Source organism: Rhinoraja longicauda, chromosome 5 (genome assembly GCF_053455715.1).
Source record: "Rhinoraja longicauda isolate Sanriku21f chromosome 5, sRhiLon1.1, whole genome shotgun sequence".
NCBI lineage: Eukaryota > Metazoa > Chordata > Chondrichthyes > Rajiformes > Arhynchobatidae > Rhinoraja > Rhinoraja longicauda.
The window spans coordinates 14,818,850-14,844,702 of NC_135957.1; the positions used below are offsets into that span (position 1 = coordinate 14,818,850).

A 25,853-nucleotide genomic window follows, 5' to 3' on the forward strand; every position below is an offset into this window, starting at 1 on the left:
AGCTCAACTCATCCATAGTGACCAAGATGCCCATTTATGCTAGCTCTATTTTATTCTGTTTAACCCATATCCAAGTCCAAATCTCTTTAAAATGTTGTACTGCCTCAACTACTTCCTCTGACAGCTCGTTCCATTTGCCTACTACTCTCTGAATGGAGAAATTTCCCCTCAGGTTCCTATTGAATCTTTCCCCTCTCACCTTAAGCCTATACTCTCTATTTCTTGATTCACTAATCCTGGGAAACATCTGTGCTCATTCACTATTTTTTAAACCGACTAGACCAAGTGGACCTGTTGGGCCCAAACCTCTGCTGCATTGGTGCAGCACCCTCCCCTCTCCTTTATTCTACTGCACTCCCCAGGGCCCTACCGTTCACACTATAAGTCTTAAGCTGGATTGTGTTCCCAAAATGCAACACCTCTACCCTCATCGACCTGCTTGGTTACTTCTTCAAAACATCAGTCAAATTCACGAGACGCCATCTCCAATGCTCAAAGCCACGCTTTCTGTCCCGTCTTTCCAAATACATCTATACCTTATCCATCAGAATACCCTCCGGTAATTTCCCTACCGCAGGTGTCAGGCTTACTATTCTGAAGTTCCCAGGTTTTTTTTGCAGCACTTCTTAAATAAAGGCACAACATTAGCCACTTTCCAGTTTTTGGGACCTCACCCATGGCCAATGGTGATGCATTTATCACAGCCTGGGCTCTTTCAATTTCTTCTTTTGCTTCCCAAAATGGTCTAGGATATACCTGATCAAACTCCGGGGATTTATTTAATTTCCTACGTCTTAAGATGTCAACCAGCTCCTCTGCTGTAATGCAGATTTTTCGCAATATATCCCCATTATTTTTCCTGAGTTCCGTAGTCTTCATGTCTTTCCCCAAGGTAAAAATAGTGCGGAAATATTTGTTGAGGATCTTGTCAATTTCCTGTGGTTCTAAACATAGACATCCTTTTTAGTCCTTGAGGGATCCTATTCTTTCCCTAGTTATTATTTTTCTCTTAATATTATTATAAAGTCTCCATGGATTCTTCTCAATTTTCTCTGCTAAAGCTATCTCATAGACCCTTTAACTCTCCTCATTACCTTCTTAAGAATCTTCCTGCATCCCCTAAACAACTCGAGGGATTCACTTGATCCCAGCTGCTTCTATCAATATTTTTTTGTTAGGGTTGCCTCCTTTTCCACCCTTGGTCATCACTCTCACAGTAACATGCAGATGTTGAACTCTCACACGTTTTTTGGAGAATCTCCCCCACTGACATTTGTCTTGCCCTACTTCCAAACAATAGGTCAAGCTTAGCCTTATTTATCCCTGTTAGAGTTCTCGATATATTATGTGTCCTCTATTTATTGTGTGGGGATACTTTCCCAACAAAATCTACCCCATCCCAGCCCTTAATACCATGGCAGTCTTTGTCTATATCATGAAAGTTAACTCCCCCCTCCACTAAGATTACATTGGTATTCTTGCAACTCTCTACAATCATCTGGCGTAATTGTTCCTCTAATTCCCTTTTTGGGGAGTTCCCATGCCTATGCAGGACCTTGTCAAATACTTTACTAAGGATTATATGGACAACATCCATAACCCTGTCCTCATCAATCCTCTCAATTACCTCCTTAAACATAGAAACATAGAAAATAGATGCAGGAGGAGGCCATTCAGCCATTCGAGCCAGCACTGCCATTCATTGTGATCATGGCTGTTCATCCACAATCAGTAACCTGTGCAGCTTCTCCCCATAGCCCTTGATTTCACTAGCCCCCATAGCTCTATTTATCTCTCTCTTAAATTCATCCAGTGATTTGGCCTCCACTGCCCTCTGTGGCAGAGAATTCCACAAATTCACAACTCTCTGGGTGAAAAAGTTCCTTCTCACCTCAGTTTTAAATGGCCTCCCCTTTATTCTAAGACTGTGGCCCCTGGTTCTGGACTCCCCCAACATTGGGAACATTTTTCCTGCATCTAGCTTGTCCAGTCCTTTTATAAATTTATATGTTTCTATAAAATCCCCTCTCATCCTTCTAAACTCCAGTGAATTCAAGCCTAGTCTTTTCAATCTTTCCTCATATGACAGTCCCTCCATCCCAGTGATCAATCTCGTGAACCTACGCTGCACTGCCTCAATTACAAGGATGTCCTTCCTCAAATTAGGAGACCAAAACTGTACACAATACTCCAGATGTGGTCTTACCAGGGCCCTGTACAACTGCAAAAGAACCTCTTTCCTCCTATACTGAAATTCTCTTGTTATGAAGGCCAACATGCCATTAGCTTTCTTCACTGGCTGCTGTACCTGCATGCCAACTTTCAGTGACTGGTGTACAAGGACACCCAGGTGTCGCTGCACTTCCACCTTACCTAACCTGACACCATTGAGATAATAATCTGCCTCCTTGTTTTTGCCGCCAAAATGGATAACCTCACATTTATCTACATTATACTGCATCTGCCATGCATCTGCCCACTCACTCAACCTGGCCAGGTCACCCTGCAACCTCCTAACATCCTCTTCGCAGTTCACACTGCCACCCAGCTCTGTGTCATCTGCAAGCTTGTTAGTGTTACTTCTAATTCCTTCATCCAAATCATTAATATAAACATAGCACAAAAAGTAAGGAAATTTGTGTTTGGTAGATTATTTCTTTGTTGTAACAATGCTTCTTGGCAATAAATCTTATACCGTTGGAAAGCCTGTTTATTTCCCTTTTAAATGGTGCCACATTTGTAAGGAACATGCATTTGTGGGATGAGCAGCAGAGCTGAATATGTGGGTTGCGCCCATGAAAAATCTGCCAAAACTTCTCTGCCAATGCCAAACAGCTTATTCTGCCATCGGTGTTGTTCGGTGGATTGGATGATTGAAGTCTGAAGAAACAAGACATATTGGCAATTTAACAATTTATTCATTTAATAAACAGGAGCCACAGTAGCGTGTGGAAGAACCATACACAGCCATAACAGCCTGGCACCTCCTCCTCATGCTGGTCACCAGCCTGGTCACACACTGTTGTGGGATGGCATCCCATTCTTGTCAGCACCTGGGGGTACCAGAAGCTCAAAACAAGAGTCAATAGCAACAGCAGAATAAGCTGTTTGGCATTGGCAGAGAAGATTTGGCAAATTTTTCATGGGCGCATCCCATATACTCAGCTCTGCTGCTCATCCCACAAATGCATGTTCCTTACAAATGTGGCACCATTTAAAAGGGAAATAAACACGCTTTCCAACGGTATAAGATTTATTGCCAAGAAGCATTGTTACAACAAAGAAATAATCTACCAAACACAAATTTCCTTACTTTTTGTGCTATGTTTATATGGTAAATAGTTGCGGCCCCAACACCAAGCCTTGCGGCACTCCACTCGCCACTGCCTGCCATTCTGTAAAGGACCCGTTTATTCTTACTCTTACTCCTACTCTTTGCTTCCAGTCTGCCATCCAATTCTCTATCCATGTCAACACTCTACCCCCAATACCATATCCTCTAATTTTGCTCTCCAATCTCCCATTTCGGACCTTATCAAAGGCTTTCTGAAAGTCTAGATATACTCCATCCACTGGCTCCCCTTCATCCATTTTACTTGTCACATCCTCAAAAAATTCCAGACGATTAGTCAAGTATGATTTCCCTTTCATAAATCCATGCTGACTTGGGCTTATCCTTTTACTGCTATCGAAATGCACCATTATTACCTCTTTAATAATTGACTCCAGCATCTTCCCCACCATTGATGTCAGGCTAACTGGCCTGTAATTACCTGTTTTCTCTCTTGCTCCGTTCTTGAAAAGTGGGATAACATTACCTATCCTCCAATCCACAGGAACTGATCCTGAATCTATTGAACATTGGAAAATGATCACCAATGCGTCCACTATTTCTAGAGCCACCTCCCTGAGTATCCTGGGATGCAGACCATCAGACCCAGGGGATTTATCAACCTTCAGTCCCATCAGTCTACCCAATAATATTTCTCGCCTAATGCAAATTTCTTTCAGTTCCTCTGTCCCCCTAGATCCTCTGTCCTCTAGTACACCTGGGAGATTGTTTGTGTCTTCCTTCATGAAGACAGATCCGAAGTACCTGTTCAACTCTTCTGCCATTTCCTTGAAACCCATAATAATTTCACCCATGTCTGTCTTCAAGGCAGCACATTTGTCTTTGCTAATCTTTTTCTCTTAACATATCTAAAGAAGCTTTTTCTGTCCTTCTTTATATTCTTGGCCAGCTTCCCCTTGTATTTTTTCAGCCCGTATTGCCCGTTTTGTTACCTTCTGTTGTCCTTTGAAAGTTTCCCGGTCCTCTGGCTTCCTGCTACTCTTTGCTGTGTTATACATCTTTTCTTTTAGTTTTATTCCATCCCTAACTTCCTTTGTCAGCCATGGTTGCCTCCTACTCCCCTTAGAATCTTTCTTTCGCATTGGAATGAAATGATCCTGCATCTTCCAGATTATGCCCAGAAATTCCTGCCATTGCTGTTCCACCTTCATTCCTGCTAGGATCCCTTTCCAGTCGACCTTGGCCAGCTCCTCTCTCATGCCTTCATAGTCCCCTTTGTTCAACTGCAACACTGACACTTCCGATTTAACCTTCTCCCTCTCAAATTGCAGATTAAAACTAATCATATTATGAACACTATCTTCATGATCACTTACCTCAAGTTCTCTTATCAAATCTGGTTCATTGGACAACACAAAATCCAGAATTACCTTTTCTCTGGTAGGCTCCAGTACAAGCTGCTCTAAGTATCCATCTCGGAGGCACTCTACAAACTCTCTTTTTTGGAGCCCAAAACCAACATGATTTTGCCAGTCTTCAATCATCCTTTTACCATATTGAAATCCCCCATCACCACAGTGGCATTACCTTTGTTACATGCCAGTTTTAACTCCTGCTGCAACTTACACCCTACATCCGGGCTACTATTTGGGGGTCTGTAGATAAAAACTAGAACACATTTGTAAGGTATGATTTTTAATTCACGAAGCTATGCTGACTATTCCTAATCAGTCCTTGTCTATCCGAATGTTGGTAGATCTTTTCCTCTCCCTCGGAATACCCTCCAGTAACTTTCCTACCATTGATGTCTGGCTTACTGACACCGGTTCCCTGGCTTCTTCACGCTGCCCTTCTTAAATAATGGTACAACATTAGCTACCCTCCAGTGTTCTGGAGCTTCACATGTGGCAAAACCTGATGCAAATACCTCTGTGAGGTCCTCCGCAATTCCTTCATTAGCTTCCCGCAAGTTTCAAGGTTGCACTTAGTCAGGTTCTGGACCACCAACAGCTCCTCTTTGATATTTTGTATATGGTCCAATACAGCACAATCTTTTTCCTCACTTAGTTTCTATGATCTTCTCCACAGTAACATTTGATGAGAAATGTTCATTAAAAATCTCATCAATTTCCTGCAGCTCCATACATAGTCGCAATACTAATTTTTATGGGGACTTATTCTCTCTTCAACCATCCTTTTAGTCATAATATACCTATAAGATCTCTTGGGATTTTCCTTTACCTTGTTTGCCAAATTCATCTGAGCTCTTTTTATTTTCCTTTCTGAATTCCCTTTTAAGTGTGCTACTGCACATCTATGATCTAAAAGGGATTTGTTTGATCCCAACTGCCTAAACATGACATATGCTTCCTTTTTTTCTGACCAGAGTCTCAATATCTCTCATGAACCAGGATTCCCTAAACTTGCCAGCCTTGCCCTTCATCCCACTTGGAACATGCTGGTCCTCAGCTCTTGCTATCACACTTTTAAAGGCTCCGATTTGCCATCTGTTCCTTTACCTGCAAACAGTCTCACCCAATCAACCTCTACAAGTTCCCGCTACACCTCCAAAATTGGCCTTGCCCCAATTTAGGAGCTTGACTTGTGGACTAGTCCTATCTTTCTCCATAATTACTTTAAAACTAACCAAATTATAGTCACCAGTCCCAAAGTTTCCTTAAATGATTCTACAGCCACATGCCCTACCTCATTCCCTCAGAGGAGGTCCAATGTTGCACTCTCTATTGCAGTCCTCTATCCATTGATTAAGGAAGCTTTCTTGGACACATTTAACAAGTTCCACCTTGTTCAATTCCTTTGTACTATGCATGATCCTGACAATATTGGGGAAGTTAAAATCTCCCACTAATACTACCTTATTATTGTTACAACTCTCTGTGATTTCCCTGCACATCTACTCCTCTGATTCCCACTGACTATTGGCAAGCCTTTAATATGGTCCCATCAAAGTAATCATCCCTTTTGTTTTCCTAAGTTCGACTGATATAGGAACCCACTGCACGATCCTCCAAGAATCAGCTTTGTTATTATGTTCTTTATCATCAAAAAGGCAAGCCTCCCCCATCCCACCCCCACACACCTTTCTTCGCTATACCACTTGATTGTCTGTGACATCTGTACCCTGGAATAGTTTACCCTATTTCTCAGCTATGTTTTATTAAGCTTATCATATCCTTGTGACTATTGTGTATGAATGTTTCCAAATACACAGGACAAGATGTTAGAAATCCAAAGTGCCAAATGTCAACTTGCTCCCGGTGGTGATGGGAGGCTTATGCACTCACCTATGCTCCTCCGATGTTGAGAAAGGCTAGACAGACACGTCATTGGGGTTATCAAGTGGGCACCTACTTTCATCGACGTTTCGCTGATTGGATCCACGACGTCTCCAGTAGGATCCGTCCCAGAACCACCCCCTTCTGCATCTGCCTAGCTGGCTTATTTGGGAGACCAGATGGGGTCTTTCCTCTTCAGCCAGAGCCACTGGCTACTCCGCTCTGCCACCTGTGATGTTTCCTTGATAGCCTGGCGTAGGGCTTGTCCGCTGATCCCCTGGTCCTTCATCAGTCTTACGGTAGATGTTGCCACAAATCCTCGACATCCAACTTCTACCGGGCAGATCTTTGCTCTCCAGCCCCGTTGTTCTGCCTCCGCTGCAAGCTCTGTGTAGCGCAGTTTCTTTCTTTCAAAGGCTTCCTGCACAGCATCCTCCCAAGGGACTGTGAGCTCCACAAAATACACCATGCGCTGAGAGTTGGACCAGAGGACAAGATCAGGCCTCAAGTTGGTGATGGCTATCTCTGATAGAACTGTAAGCCGTTGGTCCACATCCACCAGCATCTGCCAGTCCCGGGCTGCCTCCAGCTGTCCAAACCTTGTCCTTGGTGGAATTTTCCGTTGCTTTTGTTCCCCCTCCCGAACAAAGGCAATTGGCATAACTGGGTTGGTTGTTCTGGGCGGCAGGGCATTGTTGGTTGTTCTCCTGCTTTCCAGAGTCGCTGCCAGGCATTTGAGCACTTGATTATGTCTCTAGGTGTACCGTCCTTGGGAGAGGCTCACTTTACACCCAGTGAGGATATGCTTAAGCATGGCTGGTGTTGAACACAGGGGGCAAGATGGATCTTCGCCCAGCCATTGGTTGAGATTTTTTGGGCTAGGAAGGACATCGTAGGTTGCCCAAATGAGGAAGCTTATCCTGCTCTCCTCCATCTCCCACATGTCCTTCCAGCTGATCTTCCGCTTTTCCACACTCCCATCTCATCCACTGGCCCTGTTTAGCTTGCGACACAGACTTGGCACACCCACTCGACTCCTCCTGTCGGCGGGCTTCGGCCGTGACCAACTTCCGGCGCTCCAGTGAGGATGCCTTGTTCCAGCAAGGTCGCTTTCCGCCAAGCCCCAAGCCACTTCGTCCGTGTTGGACTTGCCCAATCATGTCGCCTTGGTGGAGAGCAGATTTTGCCTGCTGTGTCGCATTCTTAGCCGTCCACTTCTTTCCTGTTGCCAGGGTTGGGGCAGCAGCTCGGATGACAATGTCCCTCGATTCTGCCAGGGTCATCTCTAGTCTGACTTTAATGCACTTGAACTCCTCTGTGAGGCTAGTGAGAGGCAGCTGATGTACCCCCTGACCATACAAGCCTACACTGCTCAGGCATCGAAGAACACCTAACCACTTTCTCACAAAAGAGCTGTGTTCTTTCCATCTTCTTAACTCTTGTGAGGGTGATGTCATACATGGTTAGTGGCCACAGAAGGTGAGGTAGTAACCCAAACTGCAGGCACCAGATTTTCAACTTTCCAGGCAACATGAATATTGAGACTCTGGTCAGAAAAAAAGGAAGCATACATCATGTTTAGGCAGATGCAATTTAATGTAGATAAATGTGAGGTTATCCACATTGGTGGTAAGAACAGGAAGGCAGATTATTATCTGAATGATGTCAAGTTAGGAAATGGGGAAGTACAAAGAGATCTGGGTGTCCTTGTTCATCAGTCACTTAAAGTTAGCATGCAGGTACAGCAGGCAGTGAAAAAAGCTAATGGCATGTTGGCCTTTATGACAAGAGAAGTTGAGTATAGGAGCAAAGAGGTCCTTCTGCAGTTGTACAGGGCCCTAGTGAGACCACACCTGGGGTCCTGTGTGTAGTTTTGGTCCCAAATTTGAGGAAGGACATTCTTGCTATTGAGGGCGTGCAGCGTAGGTTTACAAGGTTAATTCCAGGAATAGAGGGACTGTCATATGTTGAAAGACTGGAGCGACTGGGCTTGTATGCACTGGAATTTAGAAGGATGAGAGGGAATCTTATTGAAACATATAAGATTATTAAGGGATTGGACACGTTAGAGGCAGGAAACATGTTCCCAATGTTGGGGGAGTCCAGAACCAGGGGCACTGTTTAATAATAAAGGGTAGGCCATTTAGAACGGAGATGAGGAAAAACTTTTTCAGTCAAAGAGTTGTAAATCTGTGGAATTCTCTGCCTCAGAAGGCAGTGGAGGCCAATTCTCTGGGTGCTTTCAAGAGAGAGCTAGATAGAGCTCTTAAAGATAGCGGTCAGGGGGTATGGGGAGAAGGCAGGAACGGGGTACTGATTGAGAATGATCAGCCATGATCACATTAGACAATAGACAATAGACAATAGGTGCAGGAATAGGCCATTCAGCCCTTCGAGCCAGCACCGCCATTCAATGCGATCATGGCTGATCACTCTCAATCAGTACCCCGTTCCTGCCTTCTCCCCATACCCCCTCACTCCGCTATCCTTAAGAGCTCTATCCAGCTCTCTCTTGAAAGCATCCAACGAACTGGCCTCCACTGCCTTCTGAGGCAGAGAATTCCACACCTTCACCACTCTCTGACTGAAAAAGTTCTTCCTCATCTCCGTTCTAAATGGCCTACCCCTTATTCTTAAACTGTGGCCCCTTGTTCTGGACTCCCCCAACATTGGGAACATGTTTCCTGCCTCTAATGTGTCCAATCCCCTAATTATCTTATATGTTTCAATAAGATCCCCCCTCATCCTTCTAAATTCCAGTGTATACAAGCCCAATCGCTCCAGCCTTTCAACATACGACAGTCCCGCCATTCCGGGAATTAACCTAGTGAACCTACGCTGCACGCCCTCCTTAGCAAGAATATCCTTCCTCAAATTTGGAGACCAAAACTGCACACAGTACTCCAGGTGCGGTCTCACCAGGGCCCGGTACAACTGTAGAAGGACCTCTTTGCTCCTATACTCAACTCCTCTTGTTACGAAGGCCAACATTCCATTGGCTTTCTTCACTGCCTGCTGTACCTGCATGCTTCCTTTCATTGACTGATGCACTAGGACACCCAGATCTTGTTGAACTCCCCCTCCTCCTAACTTGACACCATTCAGATAATAATCTGCCTTTCTATTCTTACTTCCAAAGTGAATAACCTCACACTTATCTACATTAAACTGCATCTGCCATGTATCCGCCCACTCACACAACCTGTCCAAGTCACCCTGCAGCCTTATTGCATCTTCCTCACAATTCACACTACCCCCCAGCTTAGTATCATCTGCAAATTTGCTAATGGTACTTTTAATCCCTTCGTCTAAGTCATTAATGTATATCGTAAATAGCTGGGGTCCCAGCACCGAACCTTGCGGTACCCCACTGGTCACTGCCTCCCATTCCGAAAGGGACCCATTTATCCCCACTCTTTGCTTTCTGTCTGTCAACCAATTTTCTATCCATGTCAGTACCCTACCCCCAATACCATGTGCCCTAATTTTGCCCACTAATCTCCTATGTGGGACCTTGTTGAAGGCTTTCTGAAAGTCGAGGTACACCACATCCACTGACTCTCCCCTGTCAATTTTACTAGTTACATCCTCAAAAAATACCAGTAGATTTGTCAAGCATGATTTCCCCTTCGTAAATCCATGCTGACTCGGAATGATCCTGTTACTGCTATCCAAATGCTCAGCAATTTCGTCTTTTATAATTGACTCCAGCATCTTCCCCACCACTGATGTCAGACTAACTGGTCTATAATTACCCGTTTTCTCTCTCCCTCCTTTCTTAAAAAGTGGGATAACATTTGCTATCCTCCAATCCACAGGAACTGATCCTGAATCTATAGAACATTGAAAAATGATCTCCAATGCTTCCACTATTTCTAGAGCCACCTCCTTAAGTACCCTGGGATGCAGACCATCAGGCCCTGGGGATTTATCAGCCTTCAGTCCCATCAGTCTACCCAAAACCATTTCCTGCCTAATGTGGATTTCCTTCAGTTCCTCCATCACCCTAGGTTCTCCGGCCCCTAGAACATTTGGGAGATTGTGTGTATCTTCCTCAGTGAAGACAGATCCAAAGTAACGGTTTAACTCGTCTGCCATTTTTTTGTTCCCCATAATAAATTCCCCTGCTTCTGTCTTCAAGGGACCCACATTTGCCTTGACTATTTTTTTCCTCTTCACATTGAATGGTGGTGCTGGCTCGAAGGGCCGAATGGCCTCCTCCTGCACCTATTGTCTATTGTCTATATTGTCTGTGAGCCTATCTACACCCTGGATTGAATTAAATACAGCATTTCCTTTCTCTTGCCATTCTCCTGGCTTTCCAGTATATTCAGAGCCCATAACGGTGCCACAGATGCTGACTGCTGTTGCTGCCTGCTGAAAGGTCATGCCCATCCCCCCCAACAGTGTCCAAAGAGATAAACCTGCTACTGAAGGGCATTGCCACAAAGGATCTCTGCACTTTCCTATTCGTTTTACCTTCTCTCAGCATCTCAGATTATCCTGAATGCCACCAACTCCAGCTCCAGCTCCTTGATGTGGTCACTCAACAGGAGCAGCACACGACTGCCCTAACTGGTAACCCAACGACATTAAATCTGAAGAGTAAAGTCCTTACCTGTTCTTTGCACCTTTTTGCTCTAGCACCTACGACTCAAATATAAAACAGCACAGCACAGGAACAGGACCTTAAGCCCACAAGGTCTGTGCAAAGCAAGATGTCAAATTAGGCTACGCTCCATTGCCAGGATTATCCATATCCCTCTATTCCCTGAATATCCATATACCTATCCAAAAGCCTTTTAAATGCCACTATCATATCTGCCTCCACCACCACATCCCCCTCCCCTCCCCCCCCCCCCTCCAATCCGACAGCGCATTCCAGGCACCCCTTTCTCTCAGTGTAAAAAAACAGGATCTGCTCATCTCCTTTAAACTCACCTCCTATTTCCAACCCCCTTCCATACCTTAAGGCTGCACCCTATAGTCTTTGACATTTTCATGCTGGGAGAAAAAGATACTAACAGTCTATGCCATTCCTATCTATGCCATTCATAATTTTTTTGACTTCTATCAAGTCTCCTCTCAACTTCTGATTCTCCAGAGAAAGCAATCCTTGTTTGACCAACCTCACCTTATAACTAATGCCTTCTAAACCAGACAGCATTTTGGTATCTGTCCTGTAATGGGGCAACCGGAACTGCACACAACCACTGTTCACAGATGTCTAACCAGAATAACACTCTTCACCCTTTGTCTTCTATGGATACGCCATTTCTGAATACAAACTACCAAGTCATCATAGATTCTATGTACCTTTGTCTTCTGAATCATCTTACCATGAGGAACTTTATCATATAGATATCATACACTGCCATACCCTTATCAATCACCTTTGTCACCTCCTCAAAAAAACCTAATCAAGTTATTAAGACATTATCCCATTCCCTTCCAAATATGAGTAAATCCTATCCAGAAGGATCCTTTTCAATAGCTTCACTACAAATAACATTAGGCACACCAGCATATAATTTCCTGGATTATCTCTGCTCCCCTTCTAAAGCAAGGGAACAACATTGACTATGTTTCCATTCCTCCGAGTCCTTACCTGTGACATGAAAAGATGCAAAAATCTTTGTCAAGGCCTTTAAAATCTCCTCTCTTGTCTCCCTCAATAACCTGGGTTAGTACCCATGTGACCCAGAGGATTTATCCATCTTAATGCTCTTCAAGTGACCCCAAACCACTCCTTCTCAAAATGCTCCAGCATATCAGTATGCCCTGCACTGACCTCACTATCCTCCATGCCCTTCTCCTTGGAGAATACGTATGCAAAATACTTTTTTAGTAGTTCACCTACATCGTCCGGCTCCAACCATTAATTCCCTCTTTTATGAATGTCTAACCTTCTTCCGAGTTACCCTCATGTTTTTAATGTACCTATCACATTGGGATTTTCTTTAATATGACATTGCCCATTTTGGCCTTTTTAATAGCCTGTTTGAGTTCTTTTCTGCTTGCCTTATATTCCTCAAAGGCCCTGCCAGATATAATCTTTCAAAACCTTACATGTGCTTCCTTTTTCGTTTTGGTCTGGTCTGATCTGATCAGCTGATCTTTAAACAACTCGCACATGTGGATGTGGAATTACCCAATGACAGATGCTCTCAGATACCCAATTTACTCTCTCCGGCTCCTGCCGAACAATGTTATTTATCTTACTCCAATTTAGTTTTCTCCCAAGGTCCAGACCTATCCTTATTTATAATTATCTTAATACTGTTGTGATCACTGTTCCCAAAATACTCTTTCACTGAAATGCCAGTCACCTGACCATTCTCATTTTCCAATACAAAATCCGGTATGGCTCCTTCTTGAGTTCGACTATCCACATACTGTTTCAAGAAACTCTTTTGGATACACCTCACAAATTATGTCCCAAAAAGCCCTTTGCAGTAAGGAAGTTCTGGTTAATATTGGGGAAGTTAAAGTCATCCACGGTGACAACTTTGTTGTTTTTCCATATTTCCATAATCTATTCCTCTAACTCCCTGTAGCATCGCATTTGGAACTCAAACAGAACAACTCTCATAATGGCACCTCCAAAAAGACTTCTGTGCTGAGCTTAGCACCTTTTAGGCACTAATTGGATATTTATTTGTTCTGACAGGCATCAATATGCCTGTAAAGCTGCAGCAAGTAAGAATTTCATTGTTCTGTTTCCAGTGCATATGACAATTAAACACTCTTGAGTTTACTCGCTAAGCTTGTCGGGATCAGAAAACAGTGCTGCAATACCCTGCTCAGCATCTTATACATACTCACTCCCGGGTCCGTTAATTATGCCTATTGGTAGATTTCCTACTTCATGTTTGACCTGAAGTGCTACAACTTCATTGTATTTGGAATCAATGTGAAAGATATTTAGGACTACTCCTTTGCACCTGTACACTATTGTAAAACCAATTTTGATGGGTCTGTACCTCCATTAAGGAAAGGTTAAATACAATAATTGCGATTGAGGTGTCTAGCTCAACTGTAGGTATGGATATCTCATAGTGATGATAGGCAGGCTTTCACTTGATTAGTCTATGAGGCAGCTCCCCTAAATTTAGACATCTACAGATGTTCACCAGGAGGACTTTGCAAGGATGAAAGATCTAAAGGGGACTAGAGGTAAAAGAGCCATTAGGAGGCAGTGATCACAACATGATAAGTTTTACTCTGCAAATGGAAAGGCAGAAGGGAAAATCGGAAGTGTCGGTATTACAGTATAGCAAAGGGGATTACAGAGGCATGAGGCAGGAGCTGGCCAAAATTGATTGGAAGGAGGCCCTAGCAGGGAAGACGGTAGAACAGCAATGGCAGGTATTCCTGGGAATAATGCAGAGGTTGCAGGATCAATTTATTCCAAAGAGGTGGAAAGACTCTAAGGGGAGTAAGAGACACCTGTGGCTGACGAGGGAAGTCAGGGACAGCATAAAAATTAAGGAGAGGAAGTATAACATAGCAAAGAAGAGTGGGAAGACAGAGGATTGGGACTCTTTTAAAGAGCAACAAAAGTTAACTAAAAAGGCAATACGGGGAGAAAAGATGAGGTACGAGGGTAAACTAGCCAATAATATAAAGGAGGATAGCAAAAGTTTTTTTAGGTACGTGAAGAGGAAAAAAATAGTCAAGGCAAATGTGGGTCCCTTGAAGACAGAAGCAGGGGAATTTATTATGGGGAACAAAGAAATGGCAGACGAGTTAAACCGTTACTTTGGATCTGTCTTCACTGAGGAAGATACACACAATCTCCCAAATGTTCTAGGGGCCGGAGAACCTAGGGTGATGGAGGAACTGAAGGAAATCCACATTAGGCAGGAAATGGTTTTGGGTAGACTGATGGGACTGAAGGCTGATAAATCCCCAGGGCCTGATGGTCTGCATCCCAGAGTACTTAAGGAGGTGGCTCTAGAAATAGTGGAAGCATTGGAGATCATTTTTCAATGTTCTATAGATTCAGGATCAGTTCCTGTGGATTGGAGGATAGCAAATGTTATCCCACTTTTTAAGAAAGGAGGGAGAGAGAAAACGGGTAATTATAGACCAGTTAGTCTGACATCAGTGGTGGGGAAGATGCTGGAGTCAATTATAAAAGACGAAATTGCTGAGCATTTGGATAGCAGTAACGGGATCGTTCCGAGTCAGCATGGATTTACGAAGGGGAAATCATGCTTGACAAATCTACTGGAATTTTTTGAGGATGTAACTAGGAAAATTGACAAGGGAGAGTCAGTGGATGTGGTGTACCTCGACTTTCAGAAAGCCTTCGACAAGGTCCCACATAGGAGATTAGTGGGCAAAATTAGGGCACATGGTATTGGGGGTAGGGTACTGACATGGATAGAAAATTGGTTGACAGACAGAAAGCAAAGAGTGGGGATAAATGGGTCCCTTTCGGAATGGCAGGCAGTGACCAGTGGGGTACCGCAAGGTTCGGTGCTGGGACCCCAGCTATTTACGATATACATTAATGACTTAGACGAAGGGATTAAAAGTACCATTAGCAAATTTGCAGATGATACTAAGTTGGGGGGTAGTGTGAATTGTGAGGAAGATGCAATAAGGCTGCAGGGTGACTTGGACAGGTTGTGTGAGTGGGCGGATACATGGCAGATGCAGTTTAATGTAGGTAAGTGTGAGGTTATTCACTTTGGAAGTAAGAATAGAAAGGCAGATTATTATCTGAATGGTGTCAAGTTAGGAGGAGGGGGAGTTCAACGAGATCTGGGTGTCCTAGTGCATCAGTCAATGAAAGGAAGCATGCAGGTTCAGCAGGCAGTGAAGAAAGCCAATGGAATGTTGGCCTTCGTAACAAGAGGAGTTGAGTATAGGAGCAAAGAGGTCCTTCTACAGTTGTACCGGGCCCTGGTGAGACCGCACCTGGAGTACTGTGTGCAGTTTTGGTCTCCAAATTTGAGGAAGGATATTCTTGCTATGGAGGGCGTGCAGCGTAGGTTCACTAGGTTAATTCCCGGAATGGCGGGACTGTCGTATGTTGAAAGGCTGGAGCGATTGGGCTTGTATACACTGGAATTTAGAAGGATGAGGGGGGATCTTATTGAAACATATAAGATAATTAGGGGATTGGACACATTAGAGGCAGATAACATGTTCCCAATGTTGGGGGAGTCCAGAACAAGGGGCCACAGTTTGAGAATAAGGGGTAGGCCATTTAGAACGGAGATGAGGAAGAACTTTTTCAGTCAGAGGGTGGTGAAGGTGTGGAATTCTCTGCCTCAGAAGGCAGTGGAGGCCAGTTCGTTGGATGCTTTCAAGAGAGAGCTGGATAGAGCTCTTAAGGATAGCGGAGTGAGGGGGTATGGGGAGAAGGCAGGAACGGGGTACTGATTGAGAGTGATCAGCCATGATCGCATTGAATGGCGGTGCTGGCTCGAAGGGCTGAATGGCCTACTCCTGCACCTATTGTCTATTGTCTATTGTCTATAAAAGTGTCATTTGCTGTATTGGAATTCAGCACCTAGGTCAAGGCGATTGGTTTATTTCATTCTGAATATAGTTCAGCTTTATGGCTTTCTATGTAGCTGAATGGCATGCTTACTAGGCCAACTGGGAATCAACTTCATTGCTTTACATTTAGAGTTACATGTGGGTTAGATCAAGTAGTGACAATGGTGAATCAGATAGGGTTTTTCAATAACCTACTAGTTTTATTATCACCATCTACCGAGAATAGTTTGTTTTTAAAATTAATTATCTAATTAATTATTAGCCACAAATTTCTTGCTTCCATGAAAATTTGAACTCGCATCTAGGTATCCAGACTTCTAATCTGGTACATAACCAGGGTGCCATCGTTCCTATGTACCAGAAACTGCTTGATCTATTCAGCATTTTCTTCTTTTACTTCAAATCATAATTGTATTGCATTTAATTCCCAGGTGGATGAAGATGAACCCCTATTCCTTAGTCTGATCAGTGACCTGTTCCCTGGTATACAATTGGATAGTAGTACCTATGTGGAACTACAGGGAGCTGTTGCTAATCAGGTGGAAATTGCAGGATTAGTTAATCACCCTCCATGGAATCTTAAACTTGTTCAGGTAATGTAATTGAGCTGCAAACATATACCATTTTAATATTTCATGTAGACAATAACCAAACGTTAATGTTGTAAAATTTGTGAAGCATATAGAAATTTCCATCTGTCGTTCTAATATATCAAAAAAATCGTTAAATCAGTGAACTAATAAACAAGTTAGAACAGTACAGCACAAGGAACAAGATATTTGGCCCACAATGTCTGTGCCAAACATGATGCCAAGACCAACACTTACTGTATCTGGCTGCACATAATCCATTACCCCTCCATTCCCTGTATATCCATGTGCCTATCCTAAAGTATTTTAAATGCCACTATCGTATCTGCCTCCACCACCACTCCTGGCAGCACATTCTATGCATTTACCACCCTCTATGAAAAAAACCACTTCTCCCCACATATCTCCTTTAAACTTTGCCCCCCTCACCTTAAATCTATGCTCTTGAGTGTATGATATTTCCATTCTGGGAAAAAGGTTCTGACTGTCTACCCTATCTATGCCTTTCATAATTTTGTACAGTATACTTCTATCGGGTCTCCTCTCAACATAATCCAAGCATCATTCCTGTAAACCTCCTTTGTGCCCTTTCCAAAGCCTCCATATCCTTCCTCTCATAGGGCGACCAGAACTCTATGCACACAATACTCCAACCACAGCCTAACCAAAGTCCTATAAAGCTACATCATGAATTCCTGACTATTATACTCAATGCCCCAACAAGTGAAGGGAAGCATACCATAGATCTTTTTTACTACTCTATCTACTTGTGTTGCCACTTTCAGGCAGTTATGGCTGAGAACCCAAGATCCCTCCTTACATCAACGCTATTAAGGCTCTTGCGATAAATTGTATATTTTCCCCTTACACTCAATCTCCCAAAGTCCAACACCTCACACTTGCTCAGATTAAACTCCATCCGCCATTTCTCTGCCCATTTCTGTCGCTGACTGAACCCCATTTTTTACTTTGACAGCCATCCACACACTCCTCAGCAATTTTGGTGTTAACAGCAAACTTACTAACCCAATCAACTTGTTTACTTCCAAGTCAATTGTATATATCACAAGCAACAGAGATCCCAGCACAGATCCCACTGAATATCGTTATTTTAATGGAATAATTGCTTTTGCTATACATCACCTAAGCAGCCAAGTTGGCCTGTACAAAACTGTTAAAATTAGAAACTAATTATCAATTTTGCAAAACTAATTAGCTCATCCTAATTCATTTATCCATTGGTATACTGTAAATAGTAAGTGAAATCAGAAAGAATTGAAATTTCTTGTTGCTTGGGGTGGTTTTCTGCATTGGTCCGTCCTGGAACAAATCACTTTATGAAAGCCATATTTAATTTAGTGATATCAAATGAGACTATTAACAATCTGATGGTGCTTGAAGAATTCGAGAATAATTATTTTCACAAAGAAAATTGTAGGTGACTGAAACCCACTATCCGGAAGGATGGTAGAAGTTGAAACCATCATCACATAAAAATGTTCCTAGATGTGTACTTCAAGCACCATGACTAGCTGGCTGGTAGAATTAGATTGGGTATTTGTCTCAACCAGCACAGACATGTTGGGCTGAATTCCCACTTTCTGTATAATATTCCACAATTCCACCTCCCTGCTAGTATAAAAAGCCAATTACTCCAATCTTATTTTTGCCATGTGGAGTTTCAAGACACTGTTGTTCAATTTACAGCTATATGAAACAGCCAGAGTTCGTCATGGGCTGATGACATTGGGTCCCAGTGGTTCTGGAAAGACTTGCGTCATTCGCATCCTGATGAAAGCAATGACTGAATGTGGAGCCCCTCATCGGGAGATGAGAATGAATCCTAAGGCTATTACAGCACCACAGATGTTTGGGCGATTGGATATAGCAACTAATGACTGGACTGATGGAATCTTCTCAACTCTTTGGAGAAAATCCATCAAAGCAAAAAAAGGTGACTCTAATTTTGAAATTCTTTATTGTAAATTGTTTACATTTTTTGAAACCAGTGAGACAGATACATTCCAATGGGATGAAAGCAGGACAATTGTCCAGGTAGTGAGAATAAAAAATTATCCAAAAGTATCTGAGTCCGATAATAACATTATCGATCGGTATATTATAAATTTTAACCTACTTGACACCAAAATGATAAACGATTCTCCAGATAGCTATATTAAGATCAACCCTAGTGCCCATCAAAGTACTGTACTCAGTCCCTTGTTCTATTCCCGATACATCCATGACTGTGTGGCCAAGTACAACAGTAACTCGAACCATAGATTCATTGATGATATAGTTGTTGTCGGCCAGATCAACAACAATGATCAGACGAAATATAGGAAAAGGAATCGAGGACCTTATTCATAATGTTGGGACAATGACTTAGCCCTTAACATCGGCAAGACAAAAGAGTTGATTGTTGACCTAAAGAAGTGTGGGAGTGAACGCAGCCCAGACTTCATCAACTGAGATGCTGCAGAGATGGTCGACAGATTTATGTTTCGAGGCATCCATAATAACCAGCAAACTAGCCTGGACCCTTAGTACTGATGTGGTGATCTTGAAAGCGCATTAGTGTATTTGCTTTCTGAGGTGCTGAGATGATTTGGCATGTCCTCAAGGATTCTCTCGAAATTCTACAGATGCACTTCAGAAAGTACGGGATGCATCTCAGCCAGGTGTGCCATCTGATCAACTCTTAACTACCCGAACCTGCAGAGAATGGGGGAGACAGCCCATTCCACCATAGGCTCATCATTTACTTCCATCTTCAGGGTGCAATGGGTCAGGAAGGCTGGAAGTACCGTAAGGATTTTTAAAAAAGGCACAAAGTGCTGGAGTAACTCTACGGGTCAGGCAGCATATCTGAAGAATAGGGATGGGTGACATTTCGGATCTGGTCCCTTCCCCAGTTGTTCAGAGATGTTGCCTGACCTGCTGAGATACTCCAGTACTTTATGTATTTTTTGTCTGTAAATCAGCACCTGCAGTTCCTTGTTTCTACAAGATCGTGGGATGCCTGCCACTCTGGCCAAACCATTTTCTCTCTTCTACTGCTGGGAAAAGATGCAGGAGCTTCACAGCTCAGACATCCAGACTTTTGGAACAGCTTCTTCCCCATTCCTATCAGATTTATTGTTACTCAAAGTATATTGTTTACTCCGTGAGCTACATGTGTACTAGGAATTTTATTGGACTTGGGTGTATATGGCTATAAATTAATCGGAATCTATACTTTAATTTTTTTCTTAATTAAGTTAGGTAGCCGTGGCTTGATAGAACATGAGGAGACTTTACATTATCCTCAATGAAAACCGAGATATAGGAGAAAGAAAAGGGCATATGCCCTTCAGCTACATCTATCTATATACTAAAACTCTCATTTGTTTGTTTCTGAACTACAGCCAAAACGGTACACGATAGCACACCGGGGAGAATGGGAGGAGTAGAGGGTGCTGCACCAATGCAGGAGTGCTTTGGACCCAACGAGTCCACTTGGTCTATCATATATATTACTAAAACTCTTATCTTGTATATATTTGTTAGTTTGTCCATTTGTTTGTGTCTGTTGATCTGGAAATACAGCCAAAATGGTACACGATAGTGTGACAATTTTAGGCCCACCTTACTCACCATTGTCCTGGGGTCTGCAGTGGCATGTTTCATTCAAATTGGTGTTATATTTTTAAAGTTATTGACATTTTCAAGTTTAAAAAATCACTTTTCCATTTCCCCTGTTCAGCCGCATTTGACGTCACAATGGGACCTGCCCGAGTGACGGGAGTGGCGGCCAATGATGGGGCGGGGGCCACGATGGCCGCTTGGGGCAGGACCCACCAGAGTGAGGGGAGTGGCGCCCAATGAGGAGGGGGGAGTGGCTGCTGTGCCCTCCAGCTGCTGCTGCTGCTCAGCCATCGAGCTGAAATTTTAATAAATGCACCCCCCCCCCCAGCCGGGAGGACTGGCGCCCATCCCGGTGAGCCCCGCACTTGACCTTCCTCCCATGGTGCAGCGCGGCGGCAGAGGGTTAAACAAGATGGCCGTGGCCGCCATGCTGCCACTACAGGAGAGGTTTCCACCCAATGGGTGCACGGCTCGCGATGGCCGACACGATGGCCAACAAGGCCTCTCCCCTTTCCTGGCCCCCCTCGCCCCCCCATGGCCCCGGGGACACACCCTGGCCGCCAACGGGTCCATGGATCGTCAGTTGGGGGAGGGTTGCCGTGTCCACAGGAGAGGCTTGCACCCAACGGCGGTTGCCGTGCCTGCAGGAGAGGTTTGCATGGAGGGTTGCCAGGCCAGCAGAAGAGTTTTGGATCAGTTGAGGAGGGTTGTCGGGCTCGCAGGAGAGGTTTGCACCAAACGGGTTCACACCCATCCCTAATTCAATAAAATCACAACTGATCTTGGCCTTAACCCTAGTTTTGCTGTCTGGTTCCTATAACTTGTCTTCCCCTTTAAAATAAACATATTTCCTTGTGTTTTTAATAATCTTCTTGGATATTCTTGGTATTTTAAGTAAAGAAATAATACTGGCCCAGCATTTGCTGGCAAGTTGCAACTTGTCAGCAAATTCTCCTTCTGTGCCCTGGAAATTTCTTGCACTCTCTAAGTTCCCATACAGTCTATCTCTTTAAAAGGAAGCAAGTTTTCACCATGGAATTTAGTGCTTTGACACACACTTTTTTTCAGGGCAATAATAAAGTTTGGAACGGATCAATTCTGGCAAATCCAAATCACCCAAAATTAAGCAAGTTATTGGGGAATATGTGCCTTGATAATGCGCTTGACTACATTTTCTGATACTTGGGATCATAGAGCAATTCAGCCTGGAAATAGGACCCTTGGCCTAATTTATACATGCCAATCAAGATGCTCATCAAAGCAAGTTCTATTTTCCCCTCTTGGGCCCATATCCCTGTAAACGTTTCCTATCAATATTTTGATAGGTAGAAAGGGGTTTGATGCAATGACAGTGATGGATGGATGGTAGATACAATTCAAAGTTAGAATGGTGTACGACTTATATGGGAACTTGAAGCTGGCACTTTTCTAGTGACAGAGAACCTGCCGATACTGCCTTTCTACTTACAAGTGGTAGTACGTTGCAAGATTGTAAGGAGTTATCAAACATGCCTTGTTATCTTGGAGATACTACATATGGTAGCCATGTGCCACTCCTCTTCTAATCCTAGTTGAAAATGTACCTTCTGTCAAAAGTTGAAGTTTTGATGTTATGGATCAACATCCATATGTGGATGAATGTGTCCAGTGCACATGTTATATAGTGAAACATTTGGAACACTGTTCAGAAGTAATTCTAACCCTGGAAAGTAATTTAAGTTATATCTATATTCTAAAACTCTCGTTTGTTTGTTTTTTGTTCCTGAACAACAGCCAAAATGGTACACGATAGCGCGACAATTTTAGGCCCACCTTACTCAATGTTGTCTGTTGTCCCTTTGGTGCTAATGAAGCAGTTTCATTGAAATCAGTGTTATATTTTTTAAGTTATTCACATTTTAAAGTATAAATCTCTCCTCGGGAGGGAGGGAGGGGGTGCAGGGAGGGAGGGGGTGCAGGGAAGGGGGGATGGAGGGAGGGGGGAGGAGGGAGGATAAGGGGGGTTGAGGGAGATGGAGTGGGGGGAAGGGGAGAGGGGAGGGGTGGGGAGAGGAAAGGGTGCTGCACCAATGCAGGAGAGGTTTGGGCCCACTTGATCTAATTTTAATTAAATGTAACAATGTGAATCAGTTCCGAAGTTTTGTAAAATCCAATGAAGATACAGTTAAAGAGTCTCTATTGTTCACAGAGTAAATTAATATTTAATGTCTTTGTGTGGATTTCGTAAATTTGATTTCTAGGTGAGAATATCTGGATTGTTCTAGATGGCCCAGTAGATGCTATTTGGATTGAAAATTTAAATTCCGTATTGGATGACAATAAGACCTTAACTTTGGCTAATGGCGACCGTATTCCAATGGCACCTTCTTGCAAACTGTTGTTTGAAGTACACAACATTGAGAATGCATCTCCTGCCACGGTATCCAGAATGGGGATGGTCTATATAAGTTCTTCTACTCTCAGCTGGAAGCCAATTGCGAAGGTAAAAGCCTCAGCATGTAATGAAAAGTAATTTTAATATTCTGTATCTGTGATATTTAGCAGGTAGTTTAATATAAATCAGTAATGTCTTGGAAACAATACATTTTCTATAGATAGAGCGCTAGGGGCTAGTGGAATCAAGGGATATGGGGAGAAGGCAGCCACGGATTATTGATTATGGATGATCAGCCATGATCACAATGAATGGCGGTGCTGGCTCGAAGGGCCGAATGGCCTCCTCCTGCACCTATTTTGTATGTTTCTATGTTTCTAAATGTTCCAACATGGATTTCCTGGGATATTGAAAACTTAATACTCAAACGGAGGCAAAGTTGAGCAACATTTAATGGAGCTAGTTTATAATTTTGATGATGCAATGAAGAGAGAAGTTCATAAATCCAGGATGTCAAAGTTGTTTGGATGGAGATAAAAAAACAAGAGAGAATTTTGTGGGAGAGTCGCAAGGACTTCCTAGCTTTCACTCTGCATCATTTAATACATGGTTTGGCCAGAATGAGTAACAAATTTCAGAGTTGGAGCGTTAAGCTCTCAAGGGAAAATAGCAGCAGTAACCAGATCAATTATACCATGACTGGCTCTGCTATAAAGCAGGATAGGACATAGTTATTGACCTCAGGAAACAAAGTGGTATATGCACTCCAGTTGGCATCAATAGAGAACTTCAAGTTCCGAAGTGTAAATATCACCAACAATCCGTCCTTTGAGCTCATTGCTGCAGCCAAGAAAACACACCAATGCCTCTACTTCCTCAGAAGACTAACGAAGTGCAGCATGTCTCCAACGACTCAAAGCAGTCACCACAGATGCACCATAAAAAGCATCCTGTAGGAATGTGTCACAACTTGGTTTGGCAATAGCTCTGCCCAAAATAGCAAAGAATTGCAATGAGTTGCGGATGTACCCCAATCCATCACAGAAATCGATCTTCCTCCTCCATCGATTCCCTCTATATTTCACGCTGCCTCGGGAAAGCAGCCAACATAATCAAGGACTAGTTATACGGGCTTCTCTCCTCTGGCAGATACAAAAGCATGAAAACATGTTCCATCAGATTCAGGAACAGCGTCTTCCTCACCTTTATCATGTGACTGAACTGTCTTCTCATAAAATCTCCCAACTTACCTTATTGCTGTCCTTACAATATTTTATTTTATTTACACTTTCTCTGTAACTGTAATGCTATAATGCTCTAACACTATATTTTGCACTGTGGTATTTTTCTCCTTGCACTACCTGTTTTTCCAGTGTATGGCTGGATTGTACTCATGTACAGTATAATTTGACTGGTAGCATGGGAAGAGAGTTTTTCACTGCTTCACTGTTTCTTTATAATATCTGATAATAATAATAAACTAATACCAGCACCAATGATAGTAGTGCGGGCACAGGACATTCTGATTGGGAAGGATGAACAGCCAGAGTTGTGGTCCATATTGTTACCAATGACATAGGTAGGAAGAGAGATGAGGACCTGCAAAGAGCATTTAGTGAGTCAGGTAGAAAGTTTTAAAAATAGGACTTCACGATTTGTAATCTCAGTATCATTTTCCATACCACGACCTAGTGAAGCAAAAAATGGGAAAATAGTGTGTTTAAATAATGGCTAAGGAACTGGTGCAGTAGGGATGGCTTCAGGTATATGGATCAGTTGACACGCTTCCAGGGAAAGTGGGTCCTGTACAATAGAGACAAGTTGCACCTGTACAATAGAGACAGGTTGCACCTGAACTCAAGAATAACCAATACCCTGGCAGGAAAATGTATGGGCATTACTTTGGGGGCTTTCAACTTTCCTCCTCTCAATTTAAAGCTATGTCTTCTATTTGATAATTCCACCTGAGAAAAAGATTCCGACTGTCTCTCCATCTCAAAATGTTTTATACATCTATCAGATCCCTGCTCCAGAGGAACAATCCAAGTTTGTCCAACCTCTCCTTTATCCAGTAGCTAATACCCTCTAATCCAGGCAGAATGCTGGTGTCTTTCTACTGCACCCTCTCCAAAGACTTTACTTCCTTCGTGTAATACGGTGACCAGAACTATACACATCCAAATGTGGCCAAAACAAAACTGCATCATGGCTTCCTGACTTTTACACTCATTGCCATGACCAATGAAGGCAAGCATAATGACTTATTTAGCACTCTATTGCTTGTGTTGCTATTTCAGGGAGCTATGGACTTGGACCACAAGATCCCTCTGGTCATCATTGCTGTTCAGGGTCCTGTCATGAGCAGTATATTTTCCCCTTTCATTTGACCTCCCGAAGAACAATACCTCACACTTGCCCAGATTAAACTCCATCTGCTAATTCTCCACCCATATCTGTAATTGATCTATAATTTGCTGTACCCTTTGACACAAAGTGCTGGAGTAACTCAGCAGGTCAGTCAGTTCTGTCAGTATCCACCTGTCACTTGCAAGGCTTTGTCATGTCCTGCCCCTCTCTCTTCCAGTTTTCTTCCAGCCCTTCCACCACAATCATTTTGAAGAAGGGTCCCAATCTGTTTCTATAGATCCTTTTGTAGCTCATTCCAGATATGGAGTAATCTCGAAAGAATACTTGAGGACATGTCCAATCTTCTCAGACACTTAAGAAAGCAAATACACTTATGTGCTTTCTTGATCACGCATCAGTGCGAAGAGACCAGATTGGATCTCTAGTGATATGAATTACGAGGAACTTGATGCTGTCGACCATCTCTTTAGCAGCTCCATAAGAGTAAAGGGTTGTTTTTATCCAATCACTTCCTCAGGTCAACAACCAACTCTTTCATCTTGCTAACATTAAGGACTCGGTTGTCGTCCTGACACCATGATACAAAAACTGATCTCTTTCCTGTACTTCATCTCATAGAATAATACAGCCCAGGGACAGCCCTTCAGCCCACAATGTGCCTAACTTGATACCAAGATCTTTTATGCCTGCACATGATCCATATATCTCCATTTCCTGCATATTCATGTGTCTATCCAAAAGTCATTTGAATGCCACTATCATATCTACCTCCATCACCATGCCTTGCAATG

At 43.1% G+C, this 25,853-nt stretch overlaps 1 protein-coding gene across 1 annotated transcript in view; it reads left to right on the forward strand.

Annotated features, from left to right (window-relative positions):
• LOC144593844 (dynein axonemal heavy chain 8-like) overlaps positions 1 to 25,853 on the forward strand; it is a 624,642-nt gene that overhangs the window by 372,153 nt on the left and 226,636 nt on the right. The window contains exons 49-51 of the mRNA XM_078399962.1: positions 16,536 to 16,697; positions 18,402 to 18,648; positions 22,562 to 22,803. Of these exons, the coding sequence (XP_078256088.1) occupies positions 16,536 to 16,697; positions 18,402 to 18,648; positions 22,562 to 22,803 (651 nt within the window). The remainder of the gene's footprint in view (positions 1 to 16,535; positions 16,698 to 18,401; positions 18,649 to 22,561; positions 22,804 to 25,853) is intronic.